The sequence below is a fragment of the Centroberyx affinis genome, unplaced genomic scaffold (genome assembly GCF_046629955.1).
Source record: "Centroberyx affinis isolate AG114_WGS23_722 - 3 ecotype Tasmania unplaced genomic scaffold, CSIRO-AGI_Caff_v1 ptg002163l_1, whole genome shotgun sequence".
Taxonomy (NCBI): domain Eukaryota; kingdom Metazoa; phylum Chordata; class Actinopteri; order Beryciformes; family Berycidae; genus Centroberyx; species Centroberyx affinis.
The window spans coordinates 130,060-155,608 of NW_027280478.1; the positions used below are offsets into that span (position 1 = coordinate 130,060).

Genomic DNA, 25,549 nt, shown 5'->3' on the forward strand with positions numbered 1-25,549 from the left:
ATCATTCATGTCACAGGAATATTGTCATGGATCTGACACTTGCGCTCCTTACTATTGGCTTGTAATATGAGCTAGGAATTCAAGGTTATTCTACTTTTGCTCATGTGTAAGAGTAGCTTTGGATAAGAGCATCAGGTAAATGCCTAAAATGTTAGGGTGGGGGGGCGGCGGTTGTGGGTGGGGGGCGGCGGCGGCGGCGCTGTGCTCTTATTATTTGATCTATACCCAAGTCTCTGTGGGTCCTTGCGCTAAAAGGTTCTATTTCTGGCAGCCAGCCGTTGTTCTCCATAAAGCCACAGTGCCTGGGCGTCCCGTCGACACACGCTGCGTTCTCACAGGGCTGTGGGCTCAGGTCCTGCCTCATGACCTTTGATGCACGTCTTCCTCTGTCTCTCACACACACACACACACACACACAGACAAATATGAATACATGCACACACCTGTGTTCATAGCCAGCGAAAGCAGCAATTGAATCTGTGTGTGAATGAGGCTGGTGAAGAAAACCTGGAAGAAAGCCATCAAAATGTATGGAGGAGATGCGGATGGAGGGAGAGAGTGAAAGGGAGTGAGGGGAGAGTTGCAGATAACAAGGAGAAATAAAGATGGGTGAAGGAGAACAAGATGGAGGGTGTAACAGAAATGACAGAGGAGGAGGGCAGGAGGCTGAGATAGTGTGCTGCGCGCTTGTTTTTTTCATGATACAGATCAGATTTCATAAAGATCCACATGATTGCCTCATAACAAGGGGGGAGCAGAGAGGGGAGAGATGAGGCAGAGGCAAGCAGAGAAACGATGAAATTGATAAATAGTAGCTCGCCCTCCCCACAGCTACTTTCTTTGGTTCTCCTGTTCTGTTTTTTTTTTTTTTCATTCGGACTAATATGATTATCCTAAGTGGTATTTGGAAGGAGAAAAGGAGATCAAGGAAAACAATAATGAGGGAAAGTGGACTGCTTGTGAGCCTGATGAAGACCTGATTGGATGAAGGCTCCAGTGTTGGTTGGCCGCTCTTAATTTCACTGCCCACATTACTGTGGCTGTCCCCAGGGTTCAGCTCTCCTCCCAGCATCTCAGTTTCCCTTGATTGACAGTGAAAACCATGGCCTCATCACTCCTTATACACAGGATTGGCAGGGAGCCAGGCGCAAAGATAAGATGCTGCTGAGCCTATGAGTGACTCTATCAGCCTATCTGACTGACTGAGAGACTGAGAGAGTGTCAGGCAGGCAGATTGACCGACTAACACCTTAACACCTCTGACCAGTTCAGTTTGCAGTGAAAGATTGGCCCTGCAAAATTATGTTTCAACAGATGATGAAATATTACGCTATATACATTATTTGGGATCTTGGTCAGCACAAAAAACATGATGTGTGTCTCAGAACGCTGTATGAAAACACTTTTTGGTTGGGTGCACTCATTTTGGTCTTACCTTTGAAATATGGAATATAGGCTCAGTGTTTTTTTTTTCTTGTTTTTTTTTTTAAAGATCTATTGACTTATTGATTTATTGACATTTTGCAGGTATACAAGTTCAAAATCCTTCCTCCCACCCACCACCCAACCTGGTCCCCCCAAATCCCAAAGTCCCTCGCCCACCCTCCCAGACAACCTCTTGCCATAGACTGCAGCCAAATTGATAGAATAAATACTTAACAATGGTTAGCAACAAAATAAAGTACTTTTTTTCCTTCTAAGTACAAACAGGATTTAAATCATTCACATCATACAGACTAGCTCTTACACTGTTAAGTGTCCTCCCAGTTTGTTACATTTGCCATACTTGTCAGTAAGTCATAAAAGGTGACCATACTTTTTTAAACTTGCTCTTATTCCCCCTCAAAGTAAACTTATTGTTTTTCCAATTTGAAGTAAGACATAACATCCCTAAGCCTTCTAACAGCGGAAGGTGGACTGGAACCGTTCCAGTTCAGTAAAATAAGGCGACGTGCCCAGAGCGACGTGAAAGCTATCACGTTCTACATATCGGCTGACCAAACTGCATTGTCTGGGTTTACTCTGAACAAATGGGTTGTGCCTCAATAACCTTCCCATACACATGCATGCAGGTTGGAGCATGTCATAGAATAATAAATAGAGCAGCAGGTGCCGATTTACATTTGTCAAGGCTCAGTGTTGTTTTGACTGTTGAAATTTTTGAATATGTTTGCAAATTACCCCTAGATATTACCTAGTGGTCGCCCACATTGATGAAATAGGGGTGGGGTCTATGGATTAGGTTTTATCCGTGCTTTTGCCAGCCACTTGCAATATTTTGGAAACTATTACACAGATTTTGATAAAACCTGGGTGAATGATGGATCTGGCCGTTGTAATCTGGTATTTAGATAATTATGTTGATTTCCATCAGCAACAATGAACAATGATGGAGATGAGATTCCATTAGAGGTCTATGTAGAGTAGCGGAGGGGATGGAGTCTGTCCGCTGATCAAATTTAAGCTGTTTAGCTGACAGACCACAGGAGTGATGTGGGGGAATACTACATTTTAGTCAGAATTCGGTGCAATTGCCAACTTTCCAACTAGCCTGTATAAAATATTTTGGTGACATTTTGGTATACTTTATACTATATTAACAAGTTAACCTGAAGAAAAATATTGTAGGTACTAAATAACATTTTGCAAATACTCAATAAAATTGTAAAAGCAAATTAAAACCTAATATATAATGTACTAAAAGAGGTTCTTGATATGGTCTGCCTAAACCCAGAAGCTCCTCCCATTTGGTTTTCTGGAAATTAAGACTTTTGTCTCTAACAGCATAGAAATTTTAATTGTTGTCATTCATTGTGGGGAATATGTTTACCATGGCGTTTTATACATTTGATTACTTCACAGCCAAAGGTTTTAGAGGGGCTAGTGAACTTTAAACTATAGGCCTTAAAACAATAACGTGATAATGGTAATCATATTAAAAATAGCCATCTACCTTTAATATATATGTGCATATGATTTGGTTGATGATTTTGATGGTTTTTTTTACTGATTCCACACAGTAACTCATAGAGTAAGTAAGGGCATGCATTGTCTGTTAATTTGAACTGTGCATACATTTGCCATTGTGTGCAAATGAGTGTGTATGTGTGTGTTTATGTGTGTGTGTGTGTGTGTGTGCATGCGTGTGTGTTGTTTGTGTGTTTGTGAGCTTGACAGTCTGTATGCTTTTGTGTGAATCTGCCATGGCCACAGGCTTGCAGAGATATTTGACTCCACAGCATAAGTGAAAAGGTCTTAGGAAGAGACCACACCTTTCTGCATTTTCAGTGCTCACTGTCCCGTATGACTCAATGAGTAGAGTGTGAAACCAACACTGCCAGGGTTGATTCCCACTCTGGGAATAAAATATATTCTCACAGTACTGTAAGGTGCTTTGGATAAAACTCCCACTAAATGTCATGTTTATGAATCCACCAAGGCCATAGGCTTGAAGGGAGTTTTGACCCCAGGGTCTAGTAAGTGAAAAGGCCAGCGGGGGACTCCACATCTTCTGCATCTCCACCCCTGCCACCATGCCCTCGCATCCCCCACCCCCACCCCAACCACAACCCCCACAATCTTTTTCTGACGCCACTTACGTCATTATGTAATGCCCAAGAGTCCAAGACAGTGATGGTAGTGTGGCAGCTGTTAAAGCACCAGGATGCCAATTATTACATATGGCTATGTGCCACCATAGGGCCTGTGTCTCACTCTCATGTGCCTGCATGGAGCAGAGAGACAATGAAAGAGGAGAAAGAAGAGTGAAGACAAAGGAAAATCAGGGGCAGCCATCTTGTTTTGTTGAAGGATTCCAGAATTCATCCCATGTGTCACATTCATTTATCACACATTCATTCATTATTGGTTTCCGATGTTTACCAATAAAACGTGCATGCAGAGACAAAGGGACCCCTAAACCCTTCCTCGATAATGAGACTATTGATTTGTGCCAGTAATTTGCTTATAACTTTGTTGGTCATCAAATCAGTTAGGTGTAGTTGTTCATTAACATTGTAAAACAATATTTAGTAGAATATACTGTGTAGAGAAGATTAGATATCTCCTGATGATTGTTATGTTTTTAATCTTTTTCCCTCATAGGTGCAAGAGTGGCTATGTCTGAACTGTCAGATGCAGAGAGCTTTGGGGATGGACATGACCACACCACGCTCCAAGAGTCAGCAGCAGATACACTCTCCTTCTCACCCAGCCAAACCAGAATCCAAACCTGATGCTTCAAGTCAACCTGCACCCCAGACACAGACCGCTCCTCAGACACAACCTCCAACACAGGCCCAACCAACACCTGGCCCAAACAAACAGACTGGTCCAGCCGGCCCAGGCCATCAACAAGCTCGGCTTCCCCCGGGAGCAGTCCCTCTCCCTGGCATGGCCAAAGCCCCGTCCCAGCCTGACCTGTCCCGCAACTCCCCTGCCCACCATGCCCAGCATCCCCGCCAGGACCAGACCCGCAGTGCAGGGAGCTCCCCATCACGACAGCCCCCACCTCCAGAGCAGACTTTTGGGAAGTTGTTTGGTTTCGGTGCTTCTCTCCTTAACCAGGCCAGCACTCTCATATCAGAGAGTGCTCAACCCCAGCAACAGCCCCCCAAAACAGCCCCCAAACCCGGAGGACCTCAGGGTCCAGGACCTGGGGCAGGTAAACCCTCAGGACCTCATCCTGCCCACCAAGGGCCCCAAGCCCCTCCCCAGCAGCAACAGCAGCATGCTCACCCGGACCCCTCCTCTAAGCCCAGGGCTTGCTGTCCTCTCTGTAAGACAAGCCTCAACGTAGGCAACACAGCAGAACTCCCCAATTACAACACCTGCACACAGTGCCACTCCCAAGTGTGCAACATGTGTGGATTCAATCCCACTCCACACCTCGTCGAGGTAAGACTCTTACTCCAACGTGTTGTTTGTCTTTCAACTGTGTGTGAGAAAGTAGGTGAGTTCTGTCAATTCAGTGCAAAGGCTTGCAGACCATAACTTGGCTAAATGAAATGATTTATTGACGCGTTTCTCTGAAAAATGCTGTGTCATGGTGCAGTAGAGTGTGTTGCGTTGTATCCATTTCTGGCTGCCTGGTCTTGGAGTGAAGGACTATATTTTACCGAGGATCCCTGTTGGCATGGATCAAGGGTTTGGCTTCAGGAGCTGTCATGTGGCCTAAGATGACCAGAGTTCGCTCTGTCTCTGAGGTTCTGCAAAATTCCTTATTGTATTTCTGAGCTGGTTCTGTTTTTTTCTCTGTATTTCTCAACAATTGTTCACTATTGGTTGGTATTATTCTTCAACCAATGCAGAAAGGTCAAGAAATACATCTCAAAATATAAAATTTAAAGGACATAGGACTCTTAGCAAAGAAAATATTTACAGAAGAACGGCTGATGGCTGAGGCTGAGACTGATTTATAGATAGCCAGTTGTGTTCATGCATCTACACATACAGCACATTATGTAAGCCTTTGATTGTTGAGCTTTTTCTCTTTCTTTCTAATTCTCTCTCTTTCCGTTGTTGTTCTCAGGACCTGCTCTGTGCTGTTCTCTGTCTATGGTAGTAATGGCCTTTTACAGTTAGCAGAGTGAAGTCCTGGCTGTGACTCACCTCATCAGTGAGCAGTCTCCCCTGTGGCTGCACAGAACATGGCTAATCTATAGGAAATGGAGTCTTATCAATTCTGATTTAATGGATGATCTTTATATTGATTAGTCACGCTGAGATAGCGCCCCCTGTCCTCCCTCATGGTGGGAATCCAGCTGGTTAGAAAAGGGGCTCGTTATGCTTTCAACATGCAGGCAATCACAGAGTTTAATTATGCAAATCAAGCCCAATTGAATGATAGCAGTAATAACAGGCTTTCTGCAGAGTGTTGGCTTTTTATGGGCAAGCCTTGTCTTCCGAGGCATCTGGTTGTCACAGGCACCGGCACCGGCCATTCATAGATCGCTATGGAAACAGAGAGATAATTTGTTTGTCAGGCGTCCCTTTCATGCTTGGCTGCTGAGATGCTGAAAGTCTACAAAAACTTTCAGAATGCTGTTGAGAGAGTCTGTTATTAGGTGTGTTGTATTTCCACTCTGCTGGCACAAACCACAACCTAGTATAAGGTACATTCTCTCCAAACCTGCGAACAATTTCATTTTCATTCCATGTGAGCTGGCAGGTGGGTTGCACCAGAGTGGGTGAGAACCATTTGGAGATGGTGTGAGTCTTGCTACTTTTATTCTATGTTTCTCAGCTTGATTTCCGCAGTCTGTTTAGCACATTCCTCCTCCTCATCCTCTTCTAATCACATTACAGTTTCTCCCTTTCTGCTGTATCTCTCTCTGGCTGCCTGTTGCAGGCGTAATTGTGACCACCCCTTCGTATTTCAGTGGGGGCATGGTAACAAAGCCTGTGGATTTATTTCTGAATTCATGGGACTAGTGTTTCATCCTTTCTACCGTGAATTCTCAGAGAATACACTTTAGTGTTACTGGTAAACCTGGATCTGGTTGGTAGACAACAAAGCCAATATTAATCTGTACGCACTGACCAAGCAATCTATCTTCAGTGGGAGAGCCAGCTGGTTACCAGTCAGAAGGAATATGTTCTTTGTAATTGCTGCATGAAAATTTTGCAATGACTGCCAGTTTGTTCTGTGATTGCCTGCATTCAGGCTTGGGTAGGTTACTTTAAAAATGTATTCCATTACAGTTATTAGTTACCTCATCAAACCTGTAAATAGTAATGTAATCCAACGGATTATCCAAACTCAGTAATGTATGTAAGTAATGTCGAGGTATAAAGGTCCTGGAACAGATAAGAAAAAGTGAAAAATTGCAAAGTAAATTGCAAAGAAATTTATTTCTGGTTTGCATATAAACTATACAATATTTCTTCTGTGCCATATTTTATAAAGATGTAGAACACCTGCCACTATTTAAATGGCCTTCAAAAGCATTCCCAGAAGTCATCTTTCACAATTATCTGTAATTAGAATTTATTATTTTTGTAGGTAACATAAAAGAATACAGTTAATTGTTACATAACGCCGTTACAGGTATTTTGTTACTACCCAACCCTGCCTGCATGCATGAATCGTGAGTTGACCAATGTTTTAAATTACCAATAGCTTTTGGAAACCAGAAAAACAAGGAAAATATTCATGATGACAATTACAATTTCTGTCACCTTATGAGTAACATAATGCATAATTCATCCAAAGCAAATTAGACTGAACTGTATCATTAAAAAACAACTCTACTCATTTTTAATCTGTTATAAGAAGAAGAATGCCAGTATCTGTGTGAGAAAGAGTGGAGGAAAGAGGGAGGAGGGAGAGCAAAGAGGTGATAGATTGAGAAGGAGGCGGCGAGAGTGAGAACTAGAGATAATGAGTGAGAGAACGGCTACAGTTTGTTACGTGGCAGAACATTTCACATCAATTAGTGTATGTGTGTGTCTGAGTAAATAAGATGTCCTTGTTTTGGGACTGTTTCCTCCCCCATTCCCCTTCTCAAGGAGATTACAACAAACCTCTTGTTGTGTCCCCAGAGTTTGGTTGTAAATAGAACATAAACTGTTTTCACTGGAGTGTTTGCTGCCCGATCTGATTTATACTTCATGTCAATCCTCAATCCCAAGTCTCTCTCTCTCTCTCTCTTTAAGCACAGGCTACTCTACTGGAACAGAAATGGCAAAGTGAATGTATCATCTCAGCTCATCCTTGATTGTAAATATAGGTACAAGGGTGTTTGACATAGTGTATTATGTTACAGTTCTCAGCGGTCTCACTATAATATTAGTTTTCCATCCCCAGTTTTCCCATATGCCTGAGATTTGTTCCCACAGTCGGGCCCACTTACTAATCTGGCTCTGTTAGCTGTAATGACATAGAAGGGTGCACACTGTTTATAACGAGACGGAGGCCCTGAGTGGATCATTAGTGAAAGGACTGAATTTCTCATAGAACTGTAGAAAAAGTGCAGAGAAACAGAAAACATAGCTCATCAATAATTCAGCGAGGGAGAACATTATAAATAGTTCATGAAATGTGGAACAGCGAGAGTGCTGTGTTTGATTCCTCATGTCACATAAGGTCAGTGTGTGTGTGTGTGCGTGTGTGTGTGTGTGTAAGCGTGCGTGCAAGCGCATTTATAAATGTGTGATGTGTGCCTGTTTGTATGTGGCTGTGAGAGTTATGGAGTGCCAGGAGTAGGTTTTATTGGAGACACTGGAATTAGACATGATTTATCAGGAAATCAGTGACAACAGCAAATAGTGTGTGTGAACATATAACAGGTGTGGATACTCTTTCAAAACAATTATGTCCCGAGTTAGACATCATTACATGGCTGCCATATGAGACATTCCCAAGCCGGTCTAATACATACTTTAATTTCTCTTGCAGCACATAACAGATAACACACTCCAACTTATTCATGCTTGTTGAGCATAAATAAAAAATTAACAAAACTGATGCTTTTTGAGTTCACTTATAAGACTCCCTGAATATTGAGATGGGCCAGACGAACTTAAATTTAATATTGCCATGTCCCGATGTGTTAGCTGGGTAAAGCTGTTTGTCACCCCTGGTCTCTCCCTGAGGTTTTCACTGGCCTAGTCACAAAGACTTGGTCTTGGCTACTGGGAACACTACAATTGTGCAGAGCTGAAATAAGGGTAATAACATTTAACAATTTACATTCTACGTATTAGTTACCTACACATTATGTCACGTTTACCAGCATGCAATCATGTTATTGCCCTTACTTCAGCAGTGTAATACCAGAGTGCTGCTGCATGTGTGGTATTGTCTTTATAAAAGGATCTAGGATCACCAGCAACAGGCTATGGCTATAGTGAAGCCACCTAGACACACACAGAACGTGCACACGCACATGCACCCACACACATGCATGCATTCACAATCTCATTCTGTAATGCACTTACTATGCTCAGCTGTAACAAAGCAATTACAGTCAGAGACTGTGTAAAGAGAGAGACCTTTTAACCTTCTGTAATACTATGTGAAAAGAATATATTGGCTCACAGTTTTGATTTGAACACTCCAACATGCAGCACATTATGTGGTTGGTACATGAGGAATTGTTGATAAAGAGGAATCGCTTATAATGAATGATAAATTTGCCCATTATAAAACAGTTTATTTTCAAATAATTTCTTCTTGTAAATGGGCCATGATGTTGACTCAGCTGAAGAATCAGTTATGCCCATGAGCTATTGTTGCCTAAAAATGTTTGAATTCTGTATAAAGAGAGCTGGTCTCTGAAAGACAGATGCACAGATTAAGTCTTTAATTTGAATTATACAAATCTTTGATGGAAATTCTCCCAATGAAATATTTCTATTAGTCCACCCAAGACTACAAATTGCTCCAGACTGCTTTGCCCTTGATGACACACCTGACACAATATGCTCCGAACATGTATGCGTCGAACATTTGTGAACATGCCACAGCTCGGCAGGAACATGGTTGCTGTTTTCACACTGAGTTACAGTATATTTGAACATGTCAGAACATTCTCAAACACGCTGGAAGTGCTACTGAGGCTTGGCACCAGCCTGCGTCTCCCTCAGGAGTCCCATCCAAGCCAGATGGCTGCCGGCACCATGCATCCAAGCCTGCCGGGCTCAGCCTGGCCTCTCCCAGAGTGATGATGGTGCACCATCACAGACCCCACACCCACCCAGCCTCAGCAGCTTGCGGCCTTTTAATATTTCCATCACTCCTTTGCGCGGCATCTACTAAACTACTCATGCAAACCAACACACAATTACTGGGCTTGAATCTACACAGGAACTCCGGATTTGCACTCCGGTGCGTGCACACCCACACACACGTCAGTGTGCACACATGCACAAATTCACACCCACTCACACACTGGTTCGGGGACATAGATTACATGCAAGGGTACTATAGTAATCTGATTAAAAAATAAATAAATACGTTAATCGTAGTCTTTTACAGTTGATGCAAAAAGACAGTACTCACATTCACAGATACTTAATAAAAAAATGTCATTACTTTCTGGATTACTCAGAAACATGATTATAGGCACAAAAATGGTTTTACACATTTCTAAATAGTAGAAATAGTGATAAAGACTGTAGATGATAACATCCTTACATTACTATAATAATAAACTGGAATAATAACAGTCTGATAAGAGCTCATTCATAATAATAAAATGAAATACATTACCCATAACTGCATATTCTGTGGATTTCAGAGATGGAGTAATCCAAAGGGAATTTAGATATTTAGATAGATTTCTGTTGGATTATACTACTGATTACAATTTTAAAATGTTAATAGTAACCTATAATAGAATAACACACACACTACAGTTCACCTTCCTGCTCTGTTCTTTCAAATGAATTAATTGAATGTACTGTGTGATCCTATCTCCCCTCCCAGTAGTCCTGCCATAATGACAGAAACAAGAATGTAATCTTCTTCTGTAATATTCTATTGTTGTCTTGTATCGTACTGTCTTACTTCTGACTTACTGAACTGTGTTCTACTTCTCTTACAATGCACTTATTTAGGACACAGTGTCAGATATGATAAATGTTACATCTCTTTTTCTCTTGACATGTCGTCCTTTAATTCGGACAGTATGTTCTTTTGTAAATCTGTTACTGTTCCCTTTTCTCTCTTCTGTCTGTTAGTTTCAGTCTTGGTCTGCATGGTTCCATGCACACCTCTACTCTTTCCATGTTTCATTGCTCTTCTCCCTCCATTCTCATTCCTCTTCCTCCTGTCTACATGCCTTAGTTGGAGGCTGCTTGCTGTTGACACATTGATTGAATTGGCAATTACTGCTGGTTGAATTGCTTGCAGTTGACATTGCAACATGAGCACTCAGCCCCCTTGATGCAGTGTACGCACTGTTGATTTAGCAGCAACATCAGGGAGAGCATTTTAAAACCCCTGCACATAAGACACAGTGTATTTGTGAGAGGTGAGACAGACACAGAGGGAGGCAGAGAGAGAGAGAGAGAGAGAGGGAGAGGAGAGAAATCTTGTAGAAGGACCTAATAGTTGAGGGTATTGGTGGTTCTAATCCCTGTTGCGGGAGTGTAGTGATCCCCTTGAGTATGGTGCTTAACCCCAACACACCATTGTAAAGATCCGCCCACACAAATGAGTGCCATCTGAGAATAGTAAGCCTTGTTGGATGATTAAGCTGTGAAACTGGCATCTTGAATTTGATTGAAGAGAGTGTTGGAGAGACTGTAATGGTGAAAGAGAGGCTTTCATTTAAATACTATATTTCTCATTCAGCAGTGTGTTAAGAGGGTTTGAATTACATGAGGCACATTTTTGCCAAATCCTTGCACCATAGTATATTCACTGACAAGATTCAGCCAGTGACCAATGCTCCAATATGACAACAGGAAGCTGACGTGATGTACAGTTGTGACCTCTTCCTGTTGAGATTAACGTGGCACCCCAGCACAGATGGTTTGGAGGCTTAAACGCCACTCTCTTTCAGCTCTGGGGCCTTTGTGTTTGGAAGCAGGCAGTGGGCTCACAGCGAGCTTATCCACCGCTGGAGTTGCATACACCATCTCTAAACTCCTGTATATCACAGATTTGCTGAGGTATTAGCGCTGCTGTTCATCCATAGATACAGAGGTGAAGCTCCCAGAACTGTTTTTCCCCTTCCTGTGATAAAGCGCAGGTTTTCTTTTTGTGTTCATAAAAAGATTTGTTGACAGCTCTGCTTTACTGGACTCTAAAGTTGAGAGCGACGGGAAAGTGAGGAGAATGACTGGAAGATCTGCAATGTAGGTCATGAGCCAGACTGGAACCTTTGACATTGGGAGTGCATGGTACGAACCTTATTCTGCTAAGCCACTGTGCACCACAATTGATCATTTCTCATGATATGTCTTTGAGGTCAACCTCGACCTGTTCCAAGCCCTGCCTGCCTCAGCAGCCATATCAGCTCTTTTGATGAATGACTATCTGAGGAGCAGCAGTGACCATATTGAACTCGAATTATCCCCTCCAGTTCTTTTCCATGGTTCTCTCTTCAAATGCCCTCCCTCTCCTACCTTGTGAGTGAGTGTGCTTGGAAGCCTACAAGGGACCTCAACATTGGCTTAATCACCTCTTCAGAACTCATCATCTTCAAGGCCTGGTGGCTATGCTAACGAGCTCCAGCGATGCTCCAGGGGCCCCTGGCTGTGCCGTGTCTCTCCCCGCTGTCAGAGCCACAGAGGTGGGGCAGAGCAGTCCTCCCACCCCTGCTACTGGGCCCTCCTGTCTCAACACATCATTTCACCCGCCTCATCTGTGCTCCTGCTCTCTCTTCTCCACAGTACCTCAGGCATGCAGCTACTCCCCCTAAAGCTGGCATTAGGAAAGAAGGAGGGGTTTAGTCGAGTGTTTGCTATGCTTAGAGGCTGCAAACACTGAAAGTCTGGCTACACAAACCTGAGATTATAGAAGGGAGACGTGTGGTTGTATGTTAGTGGCGTACAAAAAAAAATGCAGCCAGAGAGAGGGAGAGCTATAGAGAGAGGGAGCAGGAGATTGAGAAACAAAATGAAAGAGATAAAACACACTGATCAGTCAGATATTAAATTTAACCTCTTGCTAATCTTCTCAGTGCTGCAGCTGTCAGGCAGTGGACAAGATCAGATCAGTTAGTCAGGGCCTGGTCCGCTGCTCTGAACAGTGGGCCTGTACACATCACTGACAACAACAATGACAGTAGCAAAAGCAGCATGAGGGCCACTGCACTCAGACAGAGTTAGTCCTCTCATTGCCTCCATTAGTGTAGACACTAGAGCCCCATTGCCCAGTGCAGCTTTGGTGCTGGAGACTTGACACAACAACACAAGGAAGGATATCAGTTTTCAAAACAGGTCTTTAATAGGCTCACTTCCTTCATACATGCATTCTTTTAAACACCTACTTTCACAAGCCCACATATATAGCAAATAAAATATAGATTTTGTTATCTTTAGTTGCTTGCTTTTATATATGAGGGCTGCAAGGAGAGCATATTTAGATTTGTGATCTCAGTGCTTTTTGTACCAGTTAAAGAAATATGGCTCGTGATTCAGCAGAGATGTCTCCACTAAATGTGCTTGCTTCATTTTGAACTTTGCTATTTCTCTCCAGCCACTTAGAAATCAACCACATGATGTGCCACCATTTTCACCCTTCCATTAACAACTGTAATGGGTGAAATGACCACAATGCAAAGAACGAAAATGAAATACATTTGCTGTGGGCTTATCAGCCTCATGAATGGCCTAAATAGCCCCCATATGAGTTAATGTAGTCCTTTATCATAAGTGGAAAGGCCTTTTATAGCTGTGTAGCTAGGTTGCTAGCTCCAAAATCAACAAAAGCTCTTCAACTGGGTTCTGTGAGAAGCCCAAAATGGCACCCAGCTCATATTTAAATAAACTCTATCTCCCCAGGAACTGTTGTCACATAAATGCTCATATGAATCTGCTCTTTGCTCTGTGGCAGTGTCTAATGTTGTAACCTTTTTACTGTTACTGCTCTGACAGAACATTAATCTTTGAGACTACAGTTGGGATATAATGTAGACGTATCTATTTGTCAGATTGATGCGCCTGAGAGATCAGTGTCTCAGTGCGTACATGTTTTGCTTGATTTAAAGTGTCCATAAAGAGTTGCCATAGCCATTTATTTCTGTAATGTGTTAAAAATAAATCACAACAAGATAGGGTTTGTGTTGGTTACTTCTCAATATCCCCTTTATGTTGTTACTGTCCCATAATTGCCATTATCCAGAATTGGCATTTGGTGGAGTGAATTACATCTCTCCACTTCAGGATTACACACTGACACAGTGTCACACACACGCTCAAAGGATATTTAAGCCCCCAGTGCTGCCTTACAGACCAGTGGTGGTGCCATAGGTAACCTAGATTGGACATGCATGCTAGGAGACACAGCACAGAGCAACCTGTCTCCAAGTCTAGCATAATGCATAATGTTTATTTTGCTAACCTGATCGAGTTGCCTGTCCTGACTTTGAGTAGCTCATCTGAAGACCAAACAGGTGTGATAGGGTACAGCTTGAAGAACTTGTCTGAAAGATATATGTGAGCTATATTAATTGCTTTTGCTTGGCTGTATATTTGCCTGGCAGGGGATTTAAGAAGCTCATGTAGAACAAAACATTAGTGAGGAGACAGCCTGATTAACTTGTCTGGGAGACAGACATATGTTATGAGGTGTATCACTTGTTTTTGCTTGGCTGCTAGCAATAGAGTAAAACATGGCTTTGTTTGGCTGCGACTTGATTAACTTTGTGGAAGACAGATAGGTTAGGAGATATGAGTTTTGTTTTTCCTGGCCCGCTGCCTTTATATTTGTCTGGGAGGAGTTCTGTAAATGGCACGTCCGACTCACTCATTTTTCTGTGTCTCAGGGGAGTTAGCAAATTATTTATGCTGCTGCCCCTCGTCTGTAAGACAGCTTTGAGACATGTTCCACGATCAATACTTTTCTGAGACAGACTACACAACAGACTACACTATTATTGGCTAGTGTATGTCTCTGACTCAATCTAATTTGGCCACATTGAAATACTCTGTCTTATTGGCCGATAATCTTGCTGACATTAAGCCTGTGTGCTGATTAAAGTCTGCAAAAGTGGAGGGAAGTGAGTGAGCCAGAACGCAGGAGTGTGTAATCAATGGGGATAGGTAGTGTAGGTGAAATAAGAACAGAAGACAAACGCATAAGAAAAGAAATAGGAAACATAACAATGAAAAAAAAATTAACAAACTCTGACATGAACTTCCCACCCTACTCCATCTCGTAACCCCTCACCCCTCCACCGCCATCCCAGCATTGACAGCATAAGAGATTTCTTATCACGTTCACTGTATTAGGGACAGAGAGATAGATGCATCCACTGCTAAACTAAGCTGAGCTGTGTGTCACTGATATGGGTGGTTCTTAGCAAGATTGCAGAGGGATAAATTCATCTGTAATTCATCCTGAATATTCTCTGAGAAAATTAGCAGAGTAAGGCTAGCAGACTGACCTTATATGTATGGAAATGGAAAGGGGAGATATTTAAATCTAAGCAATGTCTGTGTGTGTGTGTGTGTGTGTGTGTAGGCTTATGTATGTGAATGTACCTAGAGTATGTGAATGTACCTGGAAATTACACATTATGAAGGCTAGCACTTTTAAACGGAAACCCCTAACAATGCATGAATATCAAATACCACCCTTTGCCTTCAGAACAGCTTCAATCCTCTCCTTGGAATGCTGTCCTACAAGTCCCGAACTGTGTGAAGTGGGATATTGAACCATTCTTCTCCTCCAAGAAAGCCTCCGGCTCTTTGAGGGATGAAGGAGTTGGAAATCTACTATGCACTTCGCACTCCAAAATCTCCCATAGAGGTTCTGTTATGTTTCGATCCGGTGACTGGGGAAGGGATTGGAAGGCTTTTGACTCCATCCTGGTGTTCCATCCTGTGAAACCACTCTGAATTTGTATAGGAGCATTTTATCATCTTAGAATATGGGAACATCATGAGTGCACAGCGTTTGCATCATCACCTGTTTCCGTAAAATGACCTCATTTTCCTTGGCCAATGTATGACTATGCAGAGCAATCAATGGACCTAATGACTCCCACAAGATGGCTGCTCTTAGCTTTACAGATCCACCACCATGTTAACCAGTAACAGACATTGTGGGTTGAAGGCATCCTTTGGCTTTCTCTAAATGTAAACCCATCCACATGCAGGAACAAGGGTGAAAAATCACTCATCAGTCTGTATCTGTGACAGACTGAGCACAGAGGGAGATGTGAGCTGCACACTTTCTCAGTCAATAACATAAAAGATCTTCTGGGATTGCTGGTCATTGGTACTAATATCTAGAGGTCCCATACTGAGACAGGACAGCCATTGCCTTGTCCCGCTGGGCAGAGGGTGTGCGCTGGGAAAAAAAAGGGGGCACCTGTTGTCATTGTTGAAACAAACAGAAACAGACAGAATAAGTAAATAAAAAGCAGAAAACATGACCTGACCTTCTGCTACTCGGCCCCAGGAGGGACAGCGGAGACACACTTAATGGCAGATGACACACTGTTGTCCTGCAGCAACACACTCTGTTTGCTAGAATGTGAGTCGTCTGAGTCCCACCTCACAAAAAACAAAACAAAACAAATACGCTCTTTCAATGCGTTTCACGGAAGTGTTAATAAGGGCAGCAATTTTTTTGTGGGTTTGTGTGACATGTGATCTGTCTGAGCTTGCTGTGCTCGTCAGTCCTGCTGCTGTAGTGATGATCTGCCTCTATTTCTTTATTCTGGTCCCTTTGCACTCACATCTACAGAGACGGGAAGTGTTGTCTGACTATCTTCTACTGTAAACACCTCGGTAATGGAGTTGTTTGTGCACATTACTCAGGCAGTATTTAAGTAAGGGATAGGGCTCCAGCTTAATGACCTGCTTACATGACCACTATGTTTGCTAAATTGTAGGCAATTTGTATGATAAAATATGTATTTAATCATCTTTAATCTTACATTATCTAGTTTACATACAATCTGTGTTGGTCCCACATACATAACACACTAGAGCAGTGGTTCTCAAAGTGGGGTCCGGGGACCCCCAGGGGTCCTTGAGGGGGTTCCAGGGGGTCCCTAGCAAAAAGGGGAATAATTTATTTTCACTATAATTCCATCCATAAGTAACACAATGACAGAATGTATGACTATTTTGGTCATGGGTTTCATACACTTTCTGTAATAAAACATCTAAAAGCAAAAATCTTATCAGATGGGGGACCCTGGGACAAAATCTTATCAAATGGGGGTCCGTGGTCTAAACTGTGTCAGTTTAGGGGTCCTTGACGTGAAAAAGTTTGAGAACCACTGCACTAGAGTGCTCCTTTCTTTTTGAAATATCTGGAAACTTAACATGATTTTAATTCTTTAATTTGTTTAATTCATGTAATGGTTTTTAGTTATTTTTCAAATTCAAAGAATGATTTTAGGTTTAAAATATCATTTCCTATTATGTAAAAGAGGATGTACAACAAGGGTGTTGTGAAGCATTTAATCTTTTTCATATATGCTGACTGGATGTAATACTTACTGCAGCAGATTGGGTTAAGGCTAGCCATTCAAGACCATGTTAAACACATTCTGTGAATGGATAGAGTTTGTCACATGCAAGATTAGTTGGATTGGGGTGTGCAGAACCTTGTTTGCTGTGTTGTTTGTAGAAGCGTGTGCATACAATATATTTGTTTCTAATGCTTTTCATTCAATTCCGCTGTTTTCCCGAGTTATCCCTCTTGTTTTCTACTTTAGAGACTACAGCAGTTTGGAGTAAAATTAGATTTTTTACAAATTGGAATAGCTGTTTACTGAGACTAGATGGTTCATGCTCTGGATGTGACATTGTTTGAATTGCTTTTGTATAGAGCAAAAGTCATGTGGTTTGTTTTGGAGTACCAAGGTTAATAATCTCACTGAGCACTCAGAGAATTGGCTGGGTTACGCTGTCTTCTGCCAGTAGGCCTATCAAGCATGCTACTGTCACTGAAAACCAGTGAGACTGAAGTAAAAAAAAGAATTGTGTTAATTCATTCAGAATAACTTTACATTTTCAACATCACGGGTCCATCTGCTCAATCAGTGGGATCCCTCTGCCAGGCTACTGATATGTCTTATGATGGGCATGGTAAACCACTGAGTGTTACTATTATTTCTATATTTAGTATATCTACCTTGACTCCCTGGGAGTGTACTGTACGTCAGTGACTGGGGCTGTGGCTGAGTCCTGCTTGCTCAGTGGATGATCCTTCATTTCCTCCCTAATCCACAGGCCTGACCACGTGTCCCCATTGAAGGAGTCCCAGGGGATTGACCTACATACCTGCTGACTCGGACTGACCTGTCACAGCCGTGGTGTGGCGTGGCAGAGCGTGGCACACTGCTGTGACATGTGCTCACTCACGCTTTGCACTGTGCACTTGGTAGTCTTACGGCGCTGGTCACTGAGACCGCACGATGAATAGTAATGGAAATGCTGTTTTGCCGGGCTATAATAGGGATTACAGTAACCGGCCCTGTTGACCTCTAGATCTTATTCTGAATATTACCACATCGTATACAGGATTGAATACAGTAAGATTATTTGAAGTGGTTTTTGATTCTTATTGAATTCTGCTTCTGATTAGTATGATTACTGTTTTTGTGTGCATGTGCGTGGGTGTGCATACGTGTATGTGCATGCGTCTGTGTGTGAAACTGTGTACCTGTCTGTCTGTGTGTGGGTGTGTGTGTGTGTGCAAAACAGTGTGTGGCACATTTCCCCACTCACCTTAAGCTCACCCCGGTCTCACCTGGTTGGCAGCGAACCCCTGTGCACGTGGTAGTTAATAATTCACTCTGACCCTCCGCTCCTCTGACCTTCACTTGTTACAAATTAATTATGACCTCCTCTGTCGTACGGCTCATTAATCTCTGTGAGACCCATAACTTGACGGATTATTATTATGGTTTCCGCCTTTGCTGTTATTTAGTCATCCTCTTTATTTCAGTTGTTTGTTCTTACTGTGAAGGTTGGGCTTCGGCTGACGTGGTCATCGCCTTTGCTGGGCATTGTCAGAAATATTTTATACTTGGGTGAATAAGGACCACAGCTGTTCTGATGGGAAAGAAGTGAAAGCTATTGTCAAATTATATTGAGGGAAGTTGCCAGGGTGGAGAAAGTTTGCTGCTTAAAAGTAAAGTTGAATCAGTATGAGATATGATCACGCACGATGCATGACATATGCTGTGCTGTCGTGTATTTTTAATGTAGCCATGCAGTGCTGTAGCAATGCCTCCAGCTGCTCTAAGTGACCTAATCACTTTCCTCACAAAATGTTCTTATCTTTCCTTTGTAACGTTGCTTTTGTTTACCCTTGCCTTTACGATATCTGCTGCACGCTTTATCGGGGCACTTCCACTCAACTTTTATTTTCTGCTATACTTTTGCTTACTGTATGCGTGTTAGTGATACTTTTACATTTTACATTGCCAATTTTACATTTTTGTCTTTCAAGTTCTGCAGCTGCAGCCTCCTACCTGTCATGAAGAAAAATTTTGATGGACTTGCATTTCTGGAATTCTATACTTAAATATGGGAAAATATGCTCCAGTCCTTACTGGTAATGAGCACTTGAAATATTCCATCTCACTGAGGTGTGTGACTGCTTTTAATGACAGCTGACATTTCTTGCTCACAGCTTGTGGTCTGGTTCCTGGCAGAGAAGCCATGTGGGAGAAAGAGTCTTGCTGTGAGCTGACTGACAGTAAGAGAAAGCTGAGGTTGTGTACATACAATACGGCTGCCTGATGTGTATGTACACTTTTCTGAACAATATATCAAAATTTAGTGGTGTGTGCCAGTCTATGTCTGTGTGTGTGTGTCTGTGTGGATGTGAAAGTGAGCAGGGGGTCCTCCTCTGTAGTCTTTCCTTGGTTATTTGCTTCCCATGTCTTCATCCCGTTGTAAAAAAAAATGTGGTGGACTGTCTCCTCCAGTGTGTGCAGAGAATGAGAGCAGATGCCATTGAAAGGTTAGTTTGAGATTATTAATATGCAGCCTGCTCCAAGTGCAATATTTAGCAAGTTGCCTGAATCTGTCTGAGTCCCTGTGTGCACAGCTTGTTTTTCTGTTCTGCGCGTTCATGTTATTGTGTGCATGTATGGGTGTGTATGCTCCCATGGGGCTGCATTTCTCTCTGTGAAATTCTGTTCTCTCTGGCTCCCTCCATGGGTAGGAAGTGTTATGGTTTTCCATCGTGCCCTCCCCATCCTGGTAGTGTGGCTCTGTAGCTCTGTTATCTGAGCACTCTTTTTTAACATTATTTTTTCAGCCTTTGTGCCTTTATTAGATAGTACAAACTAGAGAGCGATAGGAAAGATTGGGAGAGAGAGAAGGGGATGACATGCAATAAAGGTCCTAGGATGGTATCTGAATCCAGGATGGTACATGCCTTAGCCAACTGAGCCACCAGGACGCCCCATCTGAGCACTTCCACACTCCTGATTTCAGTTTTGATTGTTATTAGTGGCTTACAGTCTTGATAATCAATACTTTGATGTTATGAGCATGCTTTATTACATAATTTACTATTATATCATTTGGTAATTTCTACTACCCTCATCTGCACACACATGTATAGACATGCATGTGCACATACATGCATGCACACGTGTACACACACACACACACACACACACACACACACACACACACATAGTGTGAGTGATCAGGGCTGTAATGTCTCAGCAAGCTCCTCTGAGAGTGAGATCAATCTGTGAGGGTGGGATCAATCTCTCTGACCTTTTCCTTGTGGTAACCTGCAGCGTTCAGTCTCTCATTATTTTGACAGTGAAATGGCAGCTTTTCCGGCCCTGAGCTGACTGGAAGGAGCATCACCGTCCTGCTGGGGTTCACAGTATCCACTTTGGTCTCTTGCGTCAGAATTAGATTCACGCGCCATCTGTAGTGCACAGAGGAACACACACATACGTCACTCTTGGTAGTGTACTTTGACATTTGAAATTCAGAAAGAGAATTCTAAAAATATAATTCACATATGCTATTCCCCTGATTGTGTTTGAGTCATGTTTATATAAAGCAGTCTCATACAAAATTCAGTGATGTTTCCTATCTCTGATGGCACCAAGCAAAGCAAGTGTGACCAATGGTATCTGGTTCTGCACAGGAGCTGGGATGGATGGAGCATTCATAGTGGTTTATTCTGTAATAGTGGGACACACACAACCACAATCGGTTGGCATTAATGGAAAGTTGGTCTGCTGTTCGCTTCAGCTTGAGCCACAGCATGAGAATCCTACTCTGCTGTCTTTTACTTAGGGCTGCAACTAACGATTATTTTCATTGTCGATTAATCTGTCGATTATTTTCTCGATTAATCGATTAGTTGTTTGGTCTATAAAATGTCAGAAAATGGTGAAAAATGTCGATCAGTGTTTCCCAAAGGCCAAGATGACGTCCTCAAATGTCTTGTTTTGTCCACAACCCAAAGATATTCAGTTTACTGTCATAGAGGAGTAAAGAAACCAGAAAATATTCACATTTAAGAAGCTGGAATCAGAGAATTTTGACTTATTTTTCTTAAAAAATTACTCAAACCGATTAATCGATTATCAAAATAGTTGGCGATTAATTTAATAGTTGACAACTAATCGATTAATCGTTGCAGTTCTACTTTTACTTTTACATTGTGACCGTAAAGTGGTATACTGATTATATATAAAAAAAGATAACTTAAAAAAATAAAAATGTTTTAACTGTACAGATATTTTATAATATCTATCTACGTAATGGTGTCAATATAATAGTGCAATACTATTAATACTATCACATGCAACTACTATAACAATATCCAGTACTACATTCTTATAACATAAACATACAATTCTTGCATTAAAACAAAAGCATACATATCCCTGACTCTAAATGCGTCGTTTTACAAGGAAACAATACATTTGCTTTCCAGCCACCTTCTGGTGGTTACCGAAAATAGCAGGCACGTAATATGTGCAAGTCTTGGCAGTCTTCACAAAAGGATTCTCACCCAATTAACTGGCAATCTATATAACATATAATACAGCACTTCACATTTTAACATATGAACATACCTGTAATAGTGGGATACACACACAACCACAATCGGTTGGCATTAATGGAAAGTTGGTCTGCTATTCGCTCCAGCTTGAGCTAAAAGACAAGGTTCCACATTAATAGACTATCACATGTGCGCTTCAGAGCTAGTTAGCGGCTAGCCAAAATGCGACATGTTACCATACTTTCAATCAGCAAATGTGCACGTAGCGACAGAACTGCAAAAAGACTTGCATTGTATGTAAAAAAGAACACAAATGGTAAATGCTGACAGCTTCCACACATCGTATAACAATGCAAAACACTTTTATAGATCAATTTAGATCTGAGCAGACTGGAGACCAATTTACCCACAGCATGAGAATCCTACTCTGCTGTGAGCCTTGGATTTCCGCTATGCACTTTCATTAGAAAATGAAAATGAAGAGAGAAATTATGGTTGGTGGTCCCAAATTAAACAGGAATTGAAATATATACATAAATTATTTATTCATACTGTTACACAAGCACCTTTTCTTGAGCTGTACATTTTTACAGTTCAAACCAACGGTGGACACCGTGATAGTACTTAAGGTGATTGTGGTACATTTTCTGCTGCAGAAATTGCTGCTGAAAACTATGAAATAACACTTTGGGAGTAAAGCTTCAGCATTCTATGAATCCACATAATACGCCTCTTTACACAGTCATTGAAGCAGCTCCAGAAAGTGCCACCTAATGACTTCAAGATGAGGCTTTCTGGATCTGGATTTTGTTCTAGAAACATATGTCATCATCAGCACAAATCAAATTGGATAAACAGTGTGGCTAGTTGTAATCAAGACCAAAAGTTTTAGAAAGGATTTTAGCCAAGGCAAAAGTTGTGGTTTTATTGTATCGTGACGCCTGTCTTCCTCACTGGTTTCTGCCCCTGGTTCTCTTGTGCAGTTCCTCACCTCATCTGGCCAGGCCCATTGAGAAAAACTCAAACCTTCCACATGGGAGAGACGTATGTCAGGTTCAGAGGTCACACGTGAAATTTTAATGTTGGCATATTGTATGATACATATTGCCTAGAACTAGACACAATGAACCCATTGATGCTAGCAGTCTTGGTGATGGCAGACACTGTCCAGTAATCCCAGGGACACACGTTCAAACCCCCAAACAGCCAGTGTATGTTCATCAACTACCATGTGTCCTGTCAAAGACCCTTTGAGCAAGACACTGAAAACCACCCCTGTTGACTCATTATATGTTGCAGTGGATGAAAGCAGATGCTAAATGCCTCAAATGTAAATGACAGGTTGCCAGTTACAGTGAGTCTGTCATCCTGTCAGCAGCATCTGAGTTACAGTTCAGAGTCAGGGTTAAGTACACTTTCCATTGAGTGGACCTGTTAGCCTCCTGCTCTGTAACGAGGTTACCAATTCACTAACAAGATGTTCTCACTAACAAGCTGAGCCCGAGCCCGCTGACTGTGACACACACACACACACACACACACACACACACACACACACACACACACACACACACACACACACAGTGAATGATGATACACAACAGAAAACTTTCTCCACTGCAAGGCCAAGTTTCTCAAGGTTTCTTCAACCACAAAGACACTACAATCACAAAAGGATTCAAAAACCAATCACATACTATTTCACAAAATTTCTGCTCAAAGATAAGAATCATTTTCCTGTGACCTTTAGGTTTTTGCTGTAGTTTAATTGGTATATATTGGTATTAGAAAGCCTCTGCTGCTTCCATTCTTCTGATGGCAGCAGAAAAGTAGAAAAGTGGCGGGGATCGCCACACTGAACTGGTTGTTCTGTTTTCAGGGTGCATTAAAGGCCTGTCTCAGGAACACAGAGGCTCAGTCTTTCATACAGACCTTATTTTCTCCCCACCGTGTGGGTGAGGTGGAAAGCACAGCCTACATCGCTCACTGCTGTACAAGCCAAAGCACTCTACATGAATAATTTGCTACTCCCAGCTCCGGTTTGGCCTTGCTCCTCTCTCCCTTTCACCCACGCAGTGATGTTATGCTGATTCAGGAGCAAAGAGGCGAGTTTGGCAGTGCCAACATGGCAGGAAGAAAACTGCTCTGTGAAACAAAAAAAAAAAGCTCATTAGTATCTCATTTAGGCTTTTCTGTTATGAACATGCCCCAAAAACAGTAAAGACAGATTGGACGTGCCGCTGGTTTTGAGGAAGTTAGCAGTGAGTTCCTATTTGCTGAAGGAGGCGGCGGACTTATCAGAGGATGGGATATTTTTAGATGGCAGGTTTTTGTCCAAAATTTTCATGATAGTCTATGTAAATGCATGTGTGTGCATGCATGTGTGCATATGTGAGTGTGTGCATGTGTGTGTGTGTGCATGTTTGGTAGAGTTAAAGTTGCATAGATTTCTACAGTCTGTCTGTACTCTGCTATATTGTAGTATAGTTTCTGTAATTTTATTTTTGTCCTGCATTGCCCCGTCCACAAACACATGAAGGTTTTTCTCCATGAGTCCATCTTGGGGTTTTTTTACACGTGAAAGAAGCAGCACAGATGGTTAGTTCTGAGAGCACTGTACCTGTTTATATATAGCTTCTCAGTAGAGCACTTGAGAGAGATGAAAACAAAGCAAGTCTGTCTGTTTGGCATGCCAATGACTCCATCCACATTTCATGGTCTCACTTGAACAGACAACAGATTCCTGTAGGATTTGGGTATAATGAGAGGCTTTATCTTGCATAGAAAAATAGCATATCATACATAGATTTGAAATGTAACCACCATCTCTCTCTGTAGTCATATGTTGTTCGATTTTGCCAGCTTATGGTGTTTGGAAATGTCACTTGGTCACAGTGAGTGGATGAAGTTCCATTCTCACAGCAGCTGTGTGTAGAAATAGTTTGCGTCGTCCTTGAAAGGTGTTCTCTTTTATACCCTGGCCAAATGTTTGACAGCCTCTTATTTTATCTCCTTATATGCTTGAAAAATTTGTAGCTGCCCACACTTGGCATAATGTTGCTGCATGCAGCACTGTTAAACTTCCTATTTTCTTAGCACTAAGGTTTTTGAATGGCATCACGAAGGAGCTGCGTGATCCATCAGTCATGTTGCATAGAGGCTCTAATTGAGTTATTATAAGGTCACATGAAAAATATGATGTGTTGTAACAGTTAATGTCACTGCAGTATTGCTGTCAGGTATTGTATTGATCACTAACTACAAAAACTTTAATTAAATTTTAGCTTGTCTATACTGCATGCAGGTTGACACTGATATGGAATGTCTGTATCGATATTAGTTGTATTTTACAGATATGATATCCATAAACATAGCTTGTCATAACACAGTGCAGTTCTACAGGCCTGTAGGCAATCTGTGGGAGTACATGGTTGATTGTAGACACTTGTTTTTCATGACTGAACCTAGCTTAATTGTGAATGTTCTGCTCGTCATTGGGGCTAAACATCTAGAGGAAATGACATGTTCAAGTTATGGTTCTTAACTGTCTTCTAAGGCGCTTTTCACACCTTCTGCAATCAGTCCACTGGTGTCCTGAATTGCCTGTTTGGACTGCAGGAATGAGACCAAAGAGGGAGAATCATTTGTTTGAGATTTTCCGTCATTGGAGGCAAACTCCCTATCTAGCTTCATATCAATGTCAGTTAAGTCAACTTGTATTGTTACGTTATATGTAGAGGTTCTTAGATAATCTCATTCATCTATTAATATTAATATCATTGCATATAGATTATATTACCACTGGCATCTAAAGCACTGTCCATCATCTTCACCACCCTCTTCTTCCTCCTCCTTTCCCTCACCCTATTCCACGATTCCACCTCAACATCATCATCATCATCACCACTTCTTCTCTTCTTC

The 25,549-nt window shown here is 41.9% G+C and overlaps 1 protein-coding gene across 1 annotated transcript in view; it reads left to right on the forward strand.

Annotated features, from left to right (window-relative positions):
• bsnb (bassoon (presynaptic cytomatrix protein) b) overlaps nt 1-25,549 on the forward strand; it is a 60,260-nt gene that overhangs the window by 16,708 nt on the left and 18,003 nt on the right. Inside the window, exon 3 of the mRNA XM_071532115.1 lies at nt 4,105-4,896. Within this exon, the coding sequence (XP_071388216.1) occupies nt 4,105-4,896 (792 nt within the window). The remainder of the gene's footprint in view (nt 1-4,104; nt 4,897-25,549) is intronic.